A 15,548-nucleotide genomic window follows, 5' to 3' on the forward strand; every position below is an offset into this window, starting at 1 on the left:
TGTGCATACATGTAACGTGTAGTAAGGACACCTTCAAATAAATTGCTACCCACTCATTTTACAGTGTCCTTGTTACACATGTGACATGTAACTACTACAGCGATAAATTATAAATAATTACATAATCTGAACTAAAACCCTCATTTTAACCCCAACTATAGTAAGTAAATATTGTTAAATATTCAGTTAATTAGGCCTAGGTCGATGTGCTGTACTTTTATTATTTAGAAAGTGACCAATAATTTGTGAGCTGTATTTTATACGTAGATTGATTTCTTCTCTCTAAACTGTTTAGTAAGCACGTTCTCTCATCACCACTGCTGCTACGTGAATGAATGATGACAACACTACGGAGACCGAGGCGTTAGAAGTCAGAAGGTACTTAGCTTAAGTTAATTTGTTGTCTGTCAAGTCAAGTCGAGTCACCTTTATTTCTATAGTGCTTTTAACAATACAGATTGTGTCCAAGCAGCTTTAAAGTATCAAATAGGAAAATAGTGTGTCAGTAATGCAAAAGGACTATAGTAAACACTACATTTTCAGTTAAAAGCAGTTCATCGTTGAATTCAGTGATGTCATCATCCAGCTCAGTTCAGTTCTAATAGTATTTTTGCAATCAAGTCGACGATATCGCTGGAAATTAGTGTCCCCAATTAAGCAAGCCAGAGGCGACAGTGGCAAGGAACCAAAACTCCATCGGTAACAGAATGGAGAAAAAAACTTGGGAGAAACCAGGCTCAGTCGGGGGGCCAGTTCTCCTCTGGCCAGACGAACCAGCAGTTTGTGCTGAGGACTCATCTGGTTCCTGAGGTCTTGTCCCAATGGCTGACTAGGAGACAAGGTCTTCACTGAGGATTTGTCTCTAGGGCTCATCTAGTTGTCCTGATCTCCGCTGACATTCAGGGCTGTAGAGGTCGTCTCAAGGTGCTGATCCACCATCTGGGCTGGATACGGACTGGATCCGGGTGACTGCAGTGACCATCTGATTTGGATAAAGACTGGATCTGGTGGCTGCAGTGACCTCGGAATAAGAAAGAAACAAACAGACTAATACTAGCATAGATGCCATTCTTCTCATGATGTAACAAGTACATTGTGTGTTATGGTAAGTGTTCCCGAATTCCGGGTGACCTAATTAATGCAGCCTAACAATCCTTTAATGGATCTGAATAATAGAAATCTGTTAGTGTGTTATTGTCACACCCATGGACGTTCTGTCTTTGTGTTTTCATTTACCATGTGCCCTGTGTGACCTAGTTTTCCTTCATTGTCTGATTGTGTCATTGAGTTCAGCTGTGTTCCTCATAGTTTATCCTCCTCATCTGTCTGTCCCTCATTAGCACCCCTACTTAGTTCTAGTTTGTTCAGATTGTCTCTGTCCGGTATTGTTGATGTTATACATTTAAAAACTGTTTGACCTAATCTTCCTCTTTGTTTATTCCTGAGTTTGGGCGCTAAATAGGAAAAGGATCTGCCGACCACAGTTGATATTCAAGATATTATCAAATTGTCAGAGTTTTGAGCAGTGGAAGTGGAGGACTATAGTGTGATAAGAGCTCGCTCAAGTACTGAGGTGCTAAACCATTCAAGGCTTTATAAGTACCGGTAATTAACAAGATTTTAAAATCTATACAAAGTTTAATAGGGAGCCAGTGCAGTGTTGACAAAACCGGGCTAATATGGTCATACTTCCTGGTTCTAGTAAGAACTCTAGCTGCTGCATTTTGAGCTGGAGTTTGTTTATTAAGCATGCAGAACAACCACCCAATAAAGCATTGCAATAATCTAGCCTTGAGGTCATGAACGCATGAATTAACATTTCTGCATTTGACATTGAGAGCATAGGTCGCAATTTAGATATATTTTTTAGATGGAAAAATGCAGTATTACAACTGCTAGAAACTTGGCTTTCGAAGGAGAGATTGAATGCATCAAATAGCATGCCTAGGTTCCTAACTGATGACAAAGAACTGACATAGCAGCCATCAAGTTTTAGACAGCTTGATGAATTTGAAAAACTAACAGAATGCATAGTCGATATAAAAAACTGGATAATGAGTCATTTTCTTACTTGTTATCCATTTTTTTATATTGACTATGCATTCCGTTACTTTTTCAAATTGGTATGTTTCGTCAGGCCGCAAAGAAATATAGAGATGAGTATCATCAGCATAACAGTGAAAGCTAACATCATGATCCCTGATGATATCTCCAAAGGGTTACATGTAAAGCGTGAAAAGTAGTTGCCCTAGTACTGAGCCTTGAGGTACTCCATACTGCACTTGTAATCAATATGATACCTTTTCATTCACTGCTACGAATTGAGGGCGGTCAGATAAGTACGATTTGAACCTTGCTAATTTACTTCCACTAATGCCAACAAAGTTTTCTAATCTATTCAAAAGAATGTTGTGGTCGATAGTGTCAAACACGGCACTGAGATCCAGTAGCACTATTAGAGAAATAAAACCACGATCAGATGATAAGAGCAGTTCATTTGTAACTCTAATGAGAGCAGTCTCAGTACTATGAAACGGTCTAAATCCTGACTGGAAATCCTCACAGATATCAGTTTTCTTTAAGAAGGAATATAATTGTGAGCATACTATCTTTTCTAGTATCTTTGACAGAAAGAGGAGATTCGTGATCGGTCTGTAATTAACTAGATCTTTGGGGGTCAAGCTGTGGTTTTATAATGAGAGGCTTAAGAACAGCCTGTTTGAAGGTTTTGGGGACATATCCTAATGACAATGACAAATTAATAATAGTCAGAAGAGGATCTATGACTTCTGGAATCACCTCTTTTAGGAGCTTCGATGGAATAGGATCATCTAACATACAGTACATGTTGTTTGTTTATGATGATGTTATTGTTCATGATTTAACAAGTTTATACAATTCTTCCTCTCTTATAGTAGAGAATGAATGGAATTGTTCCTCAGGGGATCTATAGGGCACTATCTGATGCGATGCTGTAGCTGACGGCTGCATGGTTACAATTTTATCTCTAATAGTATCGATCTTGGAATTAAAGTAGTTCATAAAGTCATTACTGCTGTGCTGTTGGGAAATGTCAATGCCTGTTGAAGCTTTATTTTATGTCTGTCTGAACCAAAGAAATAAAAGCAAACTATCTGTACCATATTGAATTGCATAGCATTATTTTATTCCCGTTGCATCGTATTGCATTGAATCACATTGTGTTGAATCAAATTGGAATCGGACCACACTACATTGTAAAATCGTATCGCATTGCATTGGTAGCTGCTTCATTTGTAGCCTGCATTTAATGTATTGTATCGTTGACTATGCATTGAGATGCGTATCACATTGGCCTCAGTTATGGAGATGCACATCACTAGTTCTAGACTAAATGCAATGTTTTTTACTGTTTTCAAAGCTCCCCACGTGTCTTGGTTCCTTTCATTATCTTCTGTCTTTCATTTCTTGGTATTACTTATAGGCCATTTCTGGGGTAACACTTTATTGCGATAGTCCACTTTAGACATTCTCCTAACAGCAAGTAATTTTGTAATTACATGTCAACTAGCAGTCATTAGAGTATTAGTAGATTGTCTGCTTAATAACTTCCAACACTTTATTTTGATGGGTCCACAACATATAACATACTGACTATGAGAAACTTTGCAAGTATATGTCAACTTATTCTACTATCCTAAACCTACCCTAGCAGTCTACCCTGAGAGTGTAACCATTTCTGGACACCTGTAGATGTGAAAAAATATAGTAGTAATGAGCAGATGCTAAACAGTATCAGTTGCGTGAGATATGTAGGGGGTGAAAGTCTAGACTCTATGACTTGTGTGCATCACTAATGAGCTGTTACCCGTCTGTCAGGCCCCCGATCCCTCCTGCAGACCAACACGCAATACAAAGATCACAACACAAGATGGGGCCTTACAAATCTAGTCTAGCCACATTGCACTATAGTCTTTGCTTGTAAGATAATTCCCCATGCATCAATTTCTATGAATAACATTTCATTTATGCGTTACTAGCTGATATAAGATTGCTTTACAAACAGGGTAAAGTAGGGATGGTTGTCAGTTTAAATGATTAGAAATGAACTAGAGGGTTGAAATTAATATTATGCATGAATACCATCTTCCTGAGCTGACAGTAGAAGTTGAAAATCTCTAAGTATGAAAATATAAACGAAATATATATACAATCCTAAAAGAAATAAAGGTTCTTTATTGGCATTGATGGTTCCATGAAGAATCTTGAACATCCATGGAACCTTTCAAATACAGAAAAGGTTTTTTAGATATTTTTTGAATGTTCTTCAAAATGGTTCAAGAACTGTTCACCGAAAGGTTCTTCAGGGAACCAAAAATGGCTCTCATCTCTCAAAATGGCATCACTGCAAAAACACCCTTTTGGAGCCTTTATTTTTAAGAGAGTGTGTATATATACATATATATATATATATATATATATATATATATATATATATATATATATATATATGAGGTAAGAAAACATTTTACATGATAACTGCAGTCATGTCAATGGAAGTTATTTGACAAAATATGTATTGTCTGAATCAGTAGACTTCTGTGTTTAATTGGTAACACTTTAGATTAGGTCCTCAAACTCCTCTCACTGATGCATATTTAAATGTAATTTCATTATTTTCAGACTGCATATTCATACACCCTGCAGAGAGCACCAGACCTCACTGAGCTATTCATCTCCATGGTGACCTGCCCTAAGCGTCAAACCCCGTGGTTAAATTCCGCCAGGTTACTCAAACATGCTGACCATGTGTGGAGCGGGACAAATTAGAAAGTACACAGCTAGTTAATGTTTGTTCACCCCAGTTACTGCTGTTGAGAAAATCTAGCAGGGTCAAAAATCTGGTGTTTGCACAGGATGCTGTTTTGCTCAGTTTACAGCTCACATAGACACAACTAACTGCCAGTGTTGACTCTGAGCAGAGAAAGGAGAGTAACTTTGATTAAGTGTGTAAAGAGAACTGCTATTGTTGACTGTGAAGAGGAATACAGAATTTTAGTTTGTTTTATAATGTTAGTTTTAGATTATTATAATAAAGCATTATTTTCATTTTAACTAACTTTTTATCTTTGATGTGTTAATACAGTAAAACATGACTGTCAGTAAAACAGCAGGGCAACAAGAAACTTCATGTTTCATCAGTGATAATGATAAAGCACTAGTTATGCATTCTGACAGTAAAATGTCTGAAATATGTGTGAATATTATATTACATTATATTATATTTATAATAATATTAAAGGATTTACAGGACACAAACCTATTATAATTTGATTTGTGTTCATGTCAGTTGATGTTAAATGACAAAACCTGGATTTTTATACATATAATAGATAATTAGATATATATGTACAGTAATATGTACACTTCCAATATACCTACCACAAAGGTACTACAGATTCTATTGCTTCTTAATTGTTAGTATGTCTTATAAGTATTTGTTCATTTTTACCTTGTTTGTAAATAATGCATGGTTATGCATTACAAATATTCCTGAAATGTTATCATTATCCAAAGTAAACCTTAAAATTTGTCTTTCTTTTCAGTTGCAGGATGTGTCACCTGTGGCATAATGTAACCAATATTTCAAAACAACAACAAATGCAAAACAACATTTCTTGTGCCTTTCACATGCCTTATTTTGCCTCAATAAACATTGTGGGAACTTCCACGTGATTAGCACAAGAATACAAGAAAAACACTTGGGGTTACATTGGTGAAGAATAATTAGAAATTCAGTACCATAGTGAAAAATAAATATACTAAAATGTATTTGAAATTCATTTATTTCATGCTAAGTATACTACAAATACATGAACATATTTATGTACCTAAAAATACCCTGCAAAAGTGATAAGTTGACTTAACTTAAAACAATTGAGGAGACCTGTTGCCTTAAAAAAGAAATTGAAGTTAAGTCAACTAATCACTTTTTAAAGTCTTCTAAATTAGAACCACTACTTTTGTGCTTAATGCACTTTAATTGTGCAGAAGAAGTTCTGAAGTCCAACTAAAGATATACTGAAGTATATTTGATTGTGCTAAGGTGGAACTATTGCAAGTACTTCAGGTACACTTTAAATATCTTCCAATTAGAGACCGATATTATTCAAAGATCATACAATCCTAATCAACAGTGACATTAAAACACATTTTAGGCTTAATATTAAGAAATGTGCATTGTGCACAAGTAGTACTCCAAATAAAGTTTAATCATATTTTTACAATTTTTAATGTCACGAGTAATATGTCAGTAAATATGTTAATAGATTTGAACTATATTAACTTAGTATGAAATAAATGTACGTATTTTAAATATACTACATTTTTACTAGGGCACAAAAAAAACAACAACTTTTAAATAAAAAATATTTATTAACCTTTTTTAAGAATTTGTGCACTTTTTTGAAAGCTTCATGTTTCCGTTTTAAACCCACAAGACTGTAAAAAAGTGGGACGTGTCCAAATTATTTTATGCGGTAATCGAGAGTAAGTCACATATGCATTTGATAGAGATTAACCTATATTAAGCTCTGAACATTCCATTAACACATGCTCTTCCATCGGTATGCATGGAATCTTGGGAACAGAGGCAAATATGAAGCCCATGGACACATGAGAAAACTATTCTGACAGTGTTCAGTGCATGGCACACTAGAGAGTGTCTGCACATCCAGCAGCCGTTGCTGCTTTCCTTTAAGCTCCTTTCCGTTCGACCTCAAGAGTGACTGCATTTTACCACCCTGCAACCACAACAAAGAGGGATCCCCCACAATTCCCTGCGTCACTAGCAGGAGCGGTCTGAGAAGGAATGTAGTGATGTCCCAATGTTCTGACATCCTCATTGTTCTGCACCCCCACCCCCATCACTTGTAAACCAGAGCTGAGCTTTTGTGCTTCAGGAGCTGTATATTTACAGCGATCCACGCTTCACAAAAGAGCCCGAACTCTGTCACAACACTGGCCGATCAGGAAGCTCTCACTGAGATTAAACTCAGCACTTTACCAAGCCACTGATGCAAGGAAAATGTCTTTTCCCTGGGCTTAAATCATAGTCTGCATGCTTTACGGATGTGTCTGCCTACACCAGCAGGAAACATGCACGTGCTAGTCATTATATTGGTGTCATTTTCTACTGTATGTGGCTAATTCCATCTGGATGTTATGCAGATTCAGTCTTTGCTGATTTCAAGCTTTTGTTGGAACTGTGAACTGCCTAGATTTGGTTGTTTCTGCATCAGCATGAGTGTATTTTGTCACGTGTTTAACTGTCTGGTTTGTGACTGTACTGATTGTAAGGAAAGTGTTTTGTTACCAAGATGCATTCAATCGCCAGGCTTCAGACAAGCCTTTTCAACTATCTTTCAACTAACCATAGGCTTGATCTTTTAGACTTCAATCATAGACAAAAAAAAACAAACTCTCATGCCTCTCACACTTTTGTCTCACATTCAGTTGTGTAATTTCTCCATAACAAAAATATGGCAGCTATACAGTTCTGAATAGAAATAACCATTTTTACAGGAATTATTTTGAGAATTATTGGGGTTACACTTTTTTTTCAAGGTGTCCTTGTTACAGTGTAAATATACATTTAGGTACTGAGAAATATTAATTAACTACATGTGCTTACTATATGGTTACGGTTACAATTAGGATTTGGTTTAGGGTTACTTGCATGTGATTATGCATAATTCATTGTTATTATAATAGTAAGCACATGCAACGTGTAACAATGACACGTTAAAATAAAGTGTTACCTTACACTGATTTAATTTCTCTCTGCTTTGTAAATTAATGTAGTTCGTTTGATTAACTGAGAAACACTTGTGTTGAGAGTCAAAAGATCACTTTAAAGTTATAATAATATCAAATATAAAAGTCTGTCATTATTTGCTCACCTTCATGTTGCTCCAAACCTGTATGACTTTCTTTATTCTGTGGAACACAACAGACATGGTTTGGACCCCAGTGACTTTCATTGTATGGACAAAAACAAATTGTCATAATTCAAGTGTTTTTAGTGATGTTAATAAATCTTTATTTGTTCGGTTGGACTGGTTAAGTGGTGAGCACACAGATACAGTGAAAATATAGCCTGCATGATCCATAGAAGAAGAATGCGGGTGTTGAATGATGCTGTTGCTGACTTTCCTTTTGTCTCCTCACAGTCAGATAGTAGCACGTCCTCAAATATTTCCCAAAATAAACTGTCAGCACAATTCAGACATGACATAAAGCAGATTAACGAGCAACTGATATAGGGTTTTCATTGGATGAAATTGATATGCATAACAAGATAGAGAGCAGTGTGACTGGTTTATGATATATTTAACCATAGATGAGATGTAGAAAAATACTGAAATTAAATTAAATTTTTTAGATTAGATTTACAGAAGAATTTCATTTTTAACTTCTTTTTTATTTATTTATTTTACAAAATATTTATTCTGTTTAATATTGAAATATTTGAAAACAGAAAATGTGCAATAGTTTTTAGTAAACCTAAATGACACAATGAAGAATTAACACTTCTTTTAATCAGCGATAGTTACTAATACCAAGAGTTTCTAAATATCAGACAGTAAACTGGCCTGGTTTGTGTGAATTTATCAATCTATTACCAGGAGGAGCTTTTCTGGTGTGCCCACGAGCACCTATAGTTTTACATACACTTTTAAAACCAGCAGGTAAGCACCATGACAGTGTTAAAGAGTGTCTTTACTGAAGTTAAACCGGAGTGGAGGTGTCTGGTGACAGCTTTTGTTATTCTGTCAGAGGATTCTCTGTTTCCTCACCCTGATCTGATACATATGGAAATGACTCAAGACTGTGTGCATCACAATGATGAAATTAATCTGTATGGTGACCGCATACCGCATGATCCTTATGGAGATGAAACCCTAATTTCCTCATCCTCATTTCTTATTACCATAAAAGACTAGTCTAAGTGAATGAGGGAAAGCGCAAGAGAGTGCTCTAAAAGCTCTTTAGCCATGTAACCCATAACATCTAAAAGCATTAAAAGAGGAATATGTTAGTTTTTTCTGATGGATTGGCATTACAGAAACATTATTAAATCTATTGGCACTATTGGCATTTGATTACTTCAGCTGTTCCTCAGTGTGACAGTGTGTTATTTCTATATACACGCATCTCACAGACACTGTGCTGATTCTGAGAGTTTTGGCTCAGAAACCCCCAAAGTGAGTGTTTAACTGTCAACAGCTGACACCTGCTAGATGACAGGTGTATTTGTGGGGGGTTTTAAAGACAGCAGTGACTGATGTACACACTGATGTACCGTTCATCAGTTTGTACTGAGATAGATATCTATACCTGCCTATACCAAATACATTTACATATTTATGTATAATAAAACTACCCTACAATTGTACTTTTAGTATACTAAACAGATATACATAAAGGCCCGGTTTCACAGACAGGGCCCAGACTAAGCCAGGATTAGGCCATAGTTCAATTAGGACATTTAAGTATTTTTTATTAACATGCCTTAGAAAAAAAACCTTACTGGTGTGCATCTTGAGACAAAACAAAGGCACTGATATGGTTTTAAGATCAGTCAGTGCAAGTTAATTTCAGTTGAAACAGCTCAGAATTACATTTTAGTCTGGGACTAGTCTTAAGACATTAAGTCCTTGTCTGTGTAACCGGGGGTTAAGTCTGTTAAATCTGTTATTGGTTTTGGAACAACCAATTTTGTACTTAATGCACTTTAATTTTGCAGAAGTAGTGCTGAAGTCCAATTAAAGATATGCTGAAGTATACTGTATTTGATTACTAAAGTGGAACTACTGCAAGTATACTACAGGTACACTTTAAATATCTTACATTTGAAGACTGATATTATTTAAAGATCATACAATCCTCATCAACAGTGACATTAGGCTCACATTTTAGGCTTAATATTAAGAAATGTGCATTGTGCACAAGTAGTACACCAAATGAAGTTTAATTATAATTGTTATATCAGTAAGTGTGTGAGTGATGTCAGTATGTGATATAAAATATGTACTATAATCAGTATGAAATAACTGTATTTTAAATATATTACTTTCTTACTAGGGTGTTTATAGTTAAACTGTTTGACATTAAACTTCAAATTTCAATTTTAAAAATCACACAAGATTTATACCTTTGTCCCCAATGGTCTCACACAGCATTGGTTAACAAACCAACTATTGTGTGTCTTTAATAATTATCTCCATGTTAAAGTTTAAGGTTTAGTTAATGTAGATCACCATAAATAATGTCTAATCCTCTTTTGAAAGACTTAATTAATGATTATGGACATTTTGTGTTCACATGTACCAACAGTTCTTGTGCATCAAGCATTATTTGATGCTATCAAGAAAGATATATAGAAAACAAACCTTCTGATTATCAATCAGTTCATGACTGAATATTTCTTGTATAGAGCTGTTTCTCTGTGATCTGTTGTGAATGCACCGTGCTTGCTGTACCAAGTTCATAATGCACAATGCATTGATGATCGTGTCACATCTACAGGCAGGGTCAAATTCTCTGCATAGGTCACACTGGTGGTCTCCAGTCTTTTGTCATGTTGAGAGACTGTAAGTGGCCATGCAGTGAATCAGCAGTGCTCACACAACAGTGTCATTCACATTCTTCCTGCTTCCTGAGCTCTCAGACCAGAGTGTGGGCTGATGAGTTGCCCTGCCGCTCAAGACTTAGATGACTCTGCTATGACTTTCATCTGCATGACCTTCTCTTTTTCTGCTGTGAGATTCATGATGCATTAGATCATTTGGCATTCCTTTAAGCAGTGTGTTTCAGACAGATACGGGCTGGCAGCAAATTGTTTTTCCACTTTAAGGTTGTGCCAAGGCACAAAAATGTCACGATCTGAGAACAGGAAGGATACAAAATCCTTCCACCCTTAAAAGAATAGATCATAATTCACACCCTTTCTGTACTGTCAGTTTCGGCTTTGATAATTATTTTACAAATGGCTAATAAATGGTTCTGATATTTACAATCGATATTTCTGCGCCTCAGAGAGTTTTTTTTTTTTTTTGCTATATTTTAGCAAAAGGGTGAATGCAAAGAGGATCACACAGGCAACACTTCAACTCTTCCATCATCCAGCAAACCTCATGTCTTAACCGCAGGAGGATCCTAACATATTGATCAGCAGAGGTGAAACCATTGTTTTTCTGCCATGGATGACGGTTATTAATTTTCGGAAAGAGACCATTTACGCTAATACTCTTTGTGGTAAAATGATGATGATGATGCACTTTATGCACCAGCCCAGATGAGAACTGATGACTGCATACAGTGTGTGTGTGTGTGTGTGTGTGTGTGTGAGAGAGAGAGAGAGAGAGAGAGAGAGAGAGTGCGTGATCTCATGTTGTTTCATTTCCAGGAAGAGTTTTTCCAAAGAAAAATATTCTAATCTGCACGGGCTAAGTGCAGCATCACAGACTAATGGGATTTTAGTGGTGGACAAGCAAATACACTGAAACAATAATTAAGTCAGTATGTACTCCCTGCCAATATGTTTACAGATATAAAGCAAACTTGGGGGTTTAAATGGCATTTACATACTGCATCCGTAATGGTCTGCCTCAATACCATAAAAACAGTAATATTGTGAAATATTATTACAATTTAAAACAACTTTCTATGTGAATATGTTAAAATGTAATTTATTGCTGTGATCAAAGCTGAATTTTCAGCATCATTACTCCAGTCTTCAAATCAGAAATCATTCTAATATGCTGATTTGCTGTTCAAGAAACATTTCTGATTATTATCAATGTTGAAAACAGTTGTGGTGCTTAATTTTTTTTGTGAGAATCATGTATATTAGTTTTTCAGGATCATTTAAAGAACACAAAGTTAATAAAAACGCATTTATTTGAAAAATAATATTTTATTTAAAAATCTTTACTGTCATTTTAATGTATCCCTGCTCAATAAAAATATCAATTACTTTTAAAAAAAATGTACCTGTTGTGTATATGCACATTTTTTAAGTATTAGGTTAATTATAATATGTTAATTATTTCTCCAATATTTTATTGCAAGTGAATATATAATTAAAGTTGCATTTTGCGTTCCTTTAAGAAAACAAACATGTATTTTTGAACTGTCCAGTGTATGTCACTAATGTCACAGCTCTTGACCATCAGCTGTGTGCTGGTTTATCAGGATCACACTTCATCCACTGACTGTCCATATGAACAGCATGGGATCAATGCTTCTCTTGGCCTGACTCTAGCGCATCTTAGATTTCAGTCATATCAGTGACCACTGTTTCCTTAAATTTAAACATCATTCAGATGTGGTACACTAACAGCCTGCTTCAGTGAACAACTCAAAGCAACAAACCGAGAATGCTCTCATTAGCCTATCGATGCATGCACACCATGCAGTCGCGTAGTAAACAGATTCATTGGTTTTAATTGATTACGTTTTAAGGTTGTTGCATCGCTGTCAGAGAGTACTCCTTTTTCTCCAGCAACTTTATTTCCATTAGATGACTTAAACAGATTTTACTTAACAGATTAAAGAAAGATGGTTGTGTAACGTAGCCTATGCACAGTAAGGCCTACCTACAAATCTTTTTGTTGAAGTTTTTTATTATTTCATAAGTAAATTATAATCTTCTTTTATTTTGTTTAAAGACCAATCAAAATCTTAAACTTTGTAGCATTCAGAAGTGCAGATTTTACAGATTTAAAGGGGTCATCGGATGCCCATTTTCCACAAGTTGATATGTAATTATATATAATTAATATTCTATAACATACTTTGGTTAAAATTTCTCAATGGTAGTGTGAAAAAAACTTATTTTCCCTGTCAAAATCAGCTTTTCAGCAAGCCGTTTTTTAGTCCATGTTGCTTTAAATGCTCATGACTGCTGACCCCGCCCCTCTCTTCTGTGGAGTGATGAGCAGACTTTAAACTTCAGCTGCGAAACTGGCTAACTAGCACATTATTAGGAAAGGCGATTTGCAAAGATTCATAAAAAACCCTTATACCCACTTCTTCTGTAGATGAACATAGATGCATTTAGGCAGTTCGGGGATCAGCGCATTCACTATATTCAAAGTGAAAGTAATGTTAATCCTCTGCATCTTCAGCAGCTCAGATGTTGGGAGTAACTGATGACTGCAATATTCATTATTACATCCAACAACAGAAAGCCTCAATTGCTTAATAGGAGACATCTTGTCTTCCCCTGCACCGGAGTCGACACAATGGCGGACGGATGACAGCTCACTCAGGGCGGGTCTAAGGTAAGACGACCTTGTCAATCAACTATTGTGGGAGGGGCCTGTACAGAACTACGTCATTCTGACAGGGCTCTCAGAACAGCCTGATTTGAGAAAGTGGATTTTAAAATAGCGATAAAAAAAAAAACACTGCGTGGATTTTTATCATTATAGGATGGATGTTCCACACTTCCAACATACATTTATGTTCAAATAACTTGCAAAGTGAATTTTGCATCCGATGACCCCTTTAAGTCATGAAAAACTAGAACGATACTGATGATTTTGCTGTATGCCAATATAGTAAACTGGCCCTCTCCCAAATGGTAGCTTTAGGCCTTGTAATCCTCTTCCAAGTGGCTTAATGGCAAATAGGCCCCATCCCAAATGGCACCCTAAGCCTTTTCGATCTTCCTCCAACTTTAAGCTTTAGTGATGTAATGCCGCTTTGACTATCAATTAGAGATGCTGCTTCAGTTTGGGTTTGAGTGAACTGCACATTGAGGGCACAATAGCACCCTTCTAAAAACTAAAATGACAAATGGGACACCCTACAACCTAGAGAACTTCTTCACACACAAGTGACCAATGCAAGTCTGCAAGGCCACAAGTGGAAATTGGAAAAGGGTCACTCAAGATCTATAGGAGACGGCTGCATATAAGGTTTAGACTAGTCCTACAAGTTAATCATCTATTTTTTTAAAGACAGGCCATATATTTTAATTTGATTATATAAAAACATATATTAGTATAAGTTGAACCCCTTGCCTTAATAACTGTTAGTTGGTCAGACTAGTTTTTAAGACACTGTCTTCTTAACATAGAGGCTTATGCAACTGGCCTCAGGTATTCCAGAGACCATATTATACACATTTTCTAAATGTTATGCATGCATTACTATATTTTTAATTTCATAATGTAATTTTGTAATTCAATTATCTTAAGATGTAATTAGGTTAAGTTTTCGAGATCATGAATACCCAGTATGTGTAAGTGCACACATTTCTCTTAAGAATATTATATTGACAATAAATTCAAGCACCTTGAGGACACAGTGTTCATAAATCACAGCCGTGTGTGGATGGGGTGAGACCGGGTGAGACTCATACATCTCTCAATAGTGACGTATAGCGCTGAGGGGACAGGAGCTAGAGAGGAGGGGCGACGGGTCTCTCTCTCTCTCTCTCTCTCTCTCTCTTATTGAGCGCAGTGCAGTGCGGATTACAGCTTCTGTGGTCTCAGTGCAGCGGGAACTACCTCAAAACAAGGGCTATATTCATACAACTACATTAATTACAGGCAATGGGGCTCTTTGAGGAGGGGCTCTCTCTGAACCTGTGCATTTTCTCGTTGCTCTTATGGACTTTTACAAGTGCATTTAACCTGGACGCGCAAAACGTCCTTAGGAAGAATGGTCAACCAGGCAGCCTCTTTGGATTCTCTCTCGCCTTGCACCGGCAGCTCCAGCCTTATGATAAAAGAATGTGAGTAGAATCCGATTTTGTATATCGTTTCTGTTAATCGAGATCATTGACTGATCTGGAGCCTGATCAGATGCGCGCTTTTAGGCGCTCCAGACCCCCTTCATCTTCCGTTCATCCTGCACCTGTGCCCCGTTCATTTTAAAACAGTTGTGTTACTTCTGTCTCCTCTATAGGACCAAGACACGATGCGTTTAATAGTCTAATAGTTCGTAAAGAAATAAACTCTTTCTGAATGGTGAAATGTTAGTGGTTGTATGTCGGAATGGTGATTTGTGCATCAATCGTCCAGCTCTGCTGCGGCATGTGGGGGAAGGCATGCTGCTACTTACAGACAACTTAACAATACCCAACGTGATGCGACAAGTCACCAGTGGACAATGGCTTTTCACACTGAAAGAATTCAAAGAGTAATATCACAAAGTCTGATCTTAAAAGTAAATGTTCTTCATGGTTGTTTCCAGCATTTTAAATTAAGCAACGAATCTACATTATACATTTTTTTGGCTGAATATGGCTTTTGAGTTGATTATATGGTTATTTGCAGATTTAAAAAGTAGTAAAAAGTTACAAACACCTATTTTGAAAATTGTAGTTGGTGCTTTTTTGTGTAAACCACATCCAGTGGTGCCATAGAAGAACCATTTTAGGTTCCTCAAAGAACGTTTCCGTGATCAGTTCGTAAAAGAACCAGTTTTTTCCTTAGTATGAAGACATTTTAGTAATTTGAAGAACATTTTTCCACTCTAAAGAACCTTTTGTG

At 36.3% G+C, this 15,548-nt stretch overlaps 1 protein-coding gene across 2 annotated transcripts in view; it reads left to right on the forward strand.

The window, feature by feature from the left end:
* The first annotated feature begins 14,512 nt into the window (after positions 1–14,512).
* Positions 14,513–15,548, forward strand: part of LOC306875903 (integrin alpha-6-like) — a 28,980-nt gene continuing 27,944 nt past the window's right edge. Inside the window, exon 1 of one of the 2 annotated variants that reach the window (XM_079426700.1) lies at positions 14,513–14,788. In XM_079426700.1, coding sequence (XP_079282826.1) covers positions 14,607–14,788 — 182 coding nt within the window. In that variant the 5' untranslated portion in view covers positions 14,513–14,606. The remainder of the gene's footprint in view (positions 14,789–15,548) is intronic. The other variant, XM_079426699.1, reaches the window with a different exon arrangement.

This window comes from Barbus barbus (assembly GCF_936440315.1).
Source record: "Barbus barbus genome assembly, chromosome: 10".
In the NCBI taxonomy this organism is placed as follows: Eukaryota; Metazoa; Chordata; class Actinopteri; order Cypriniformes; family Cyprinidae; genus Barbus; species Barbus barbus.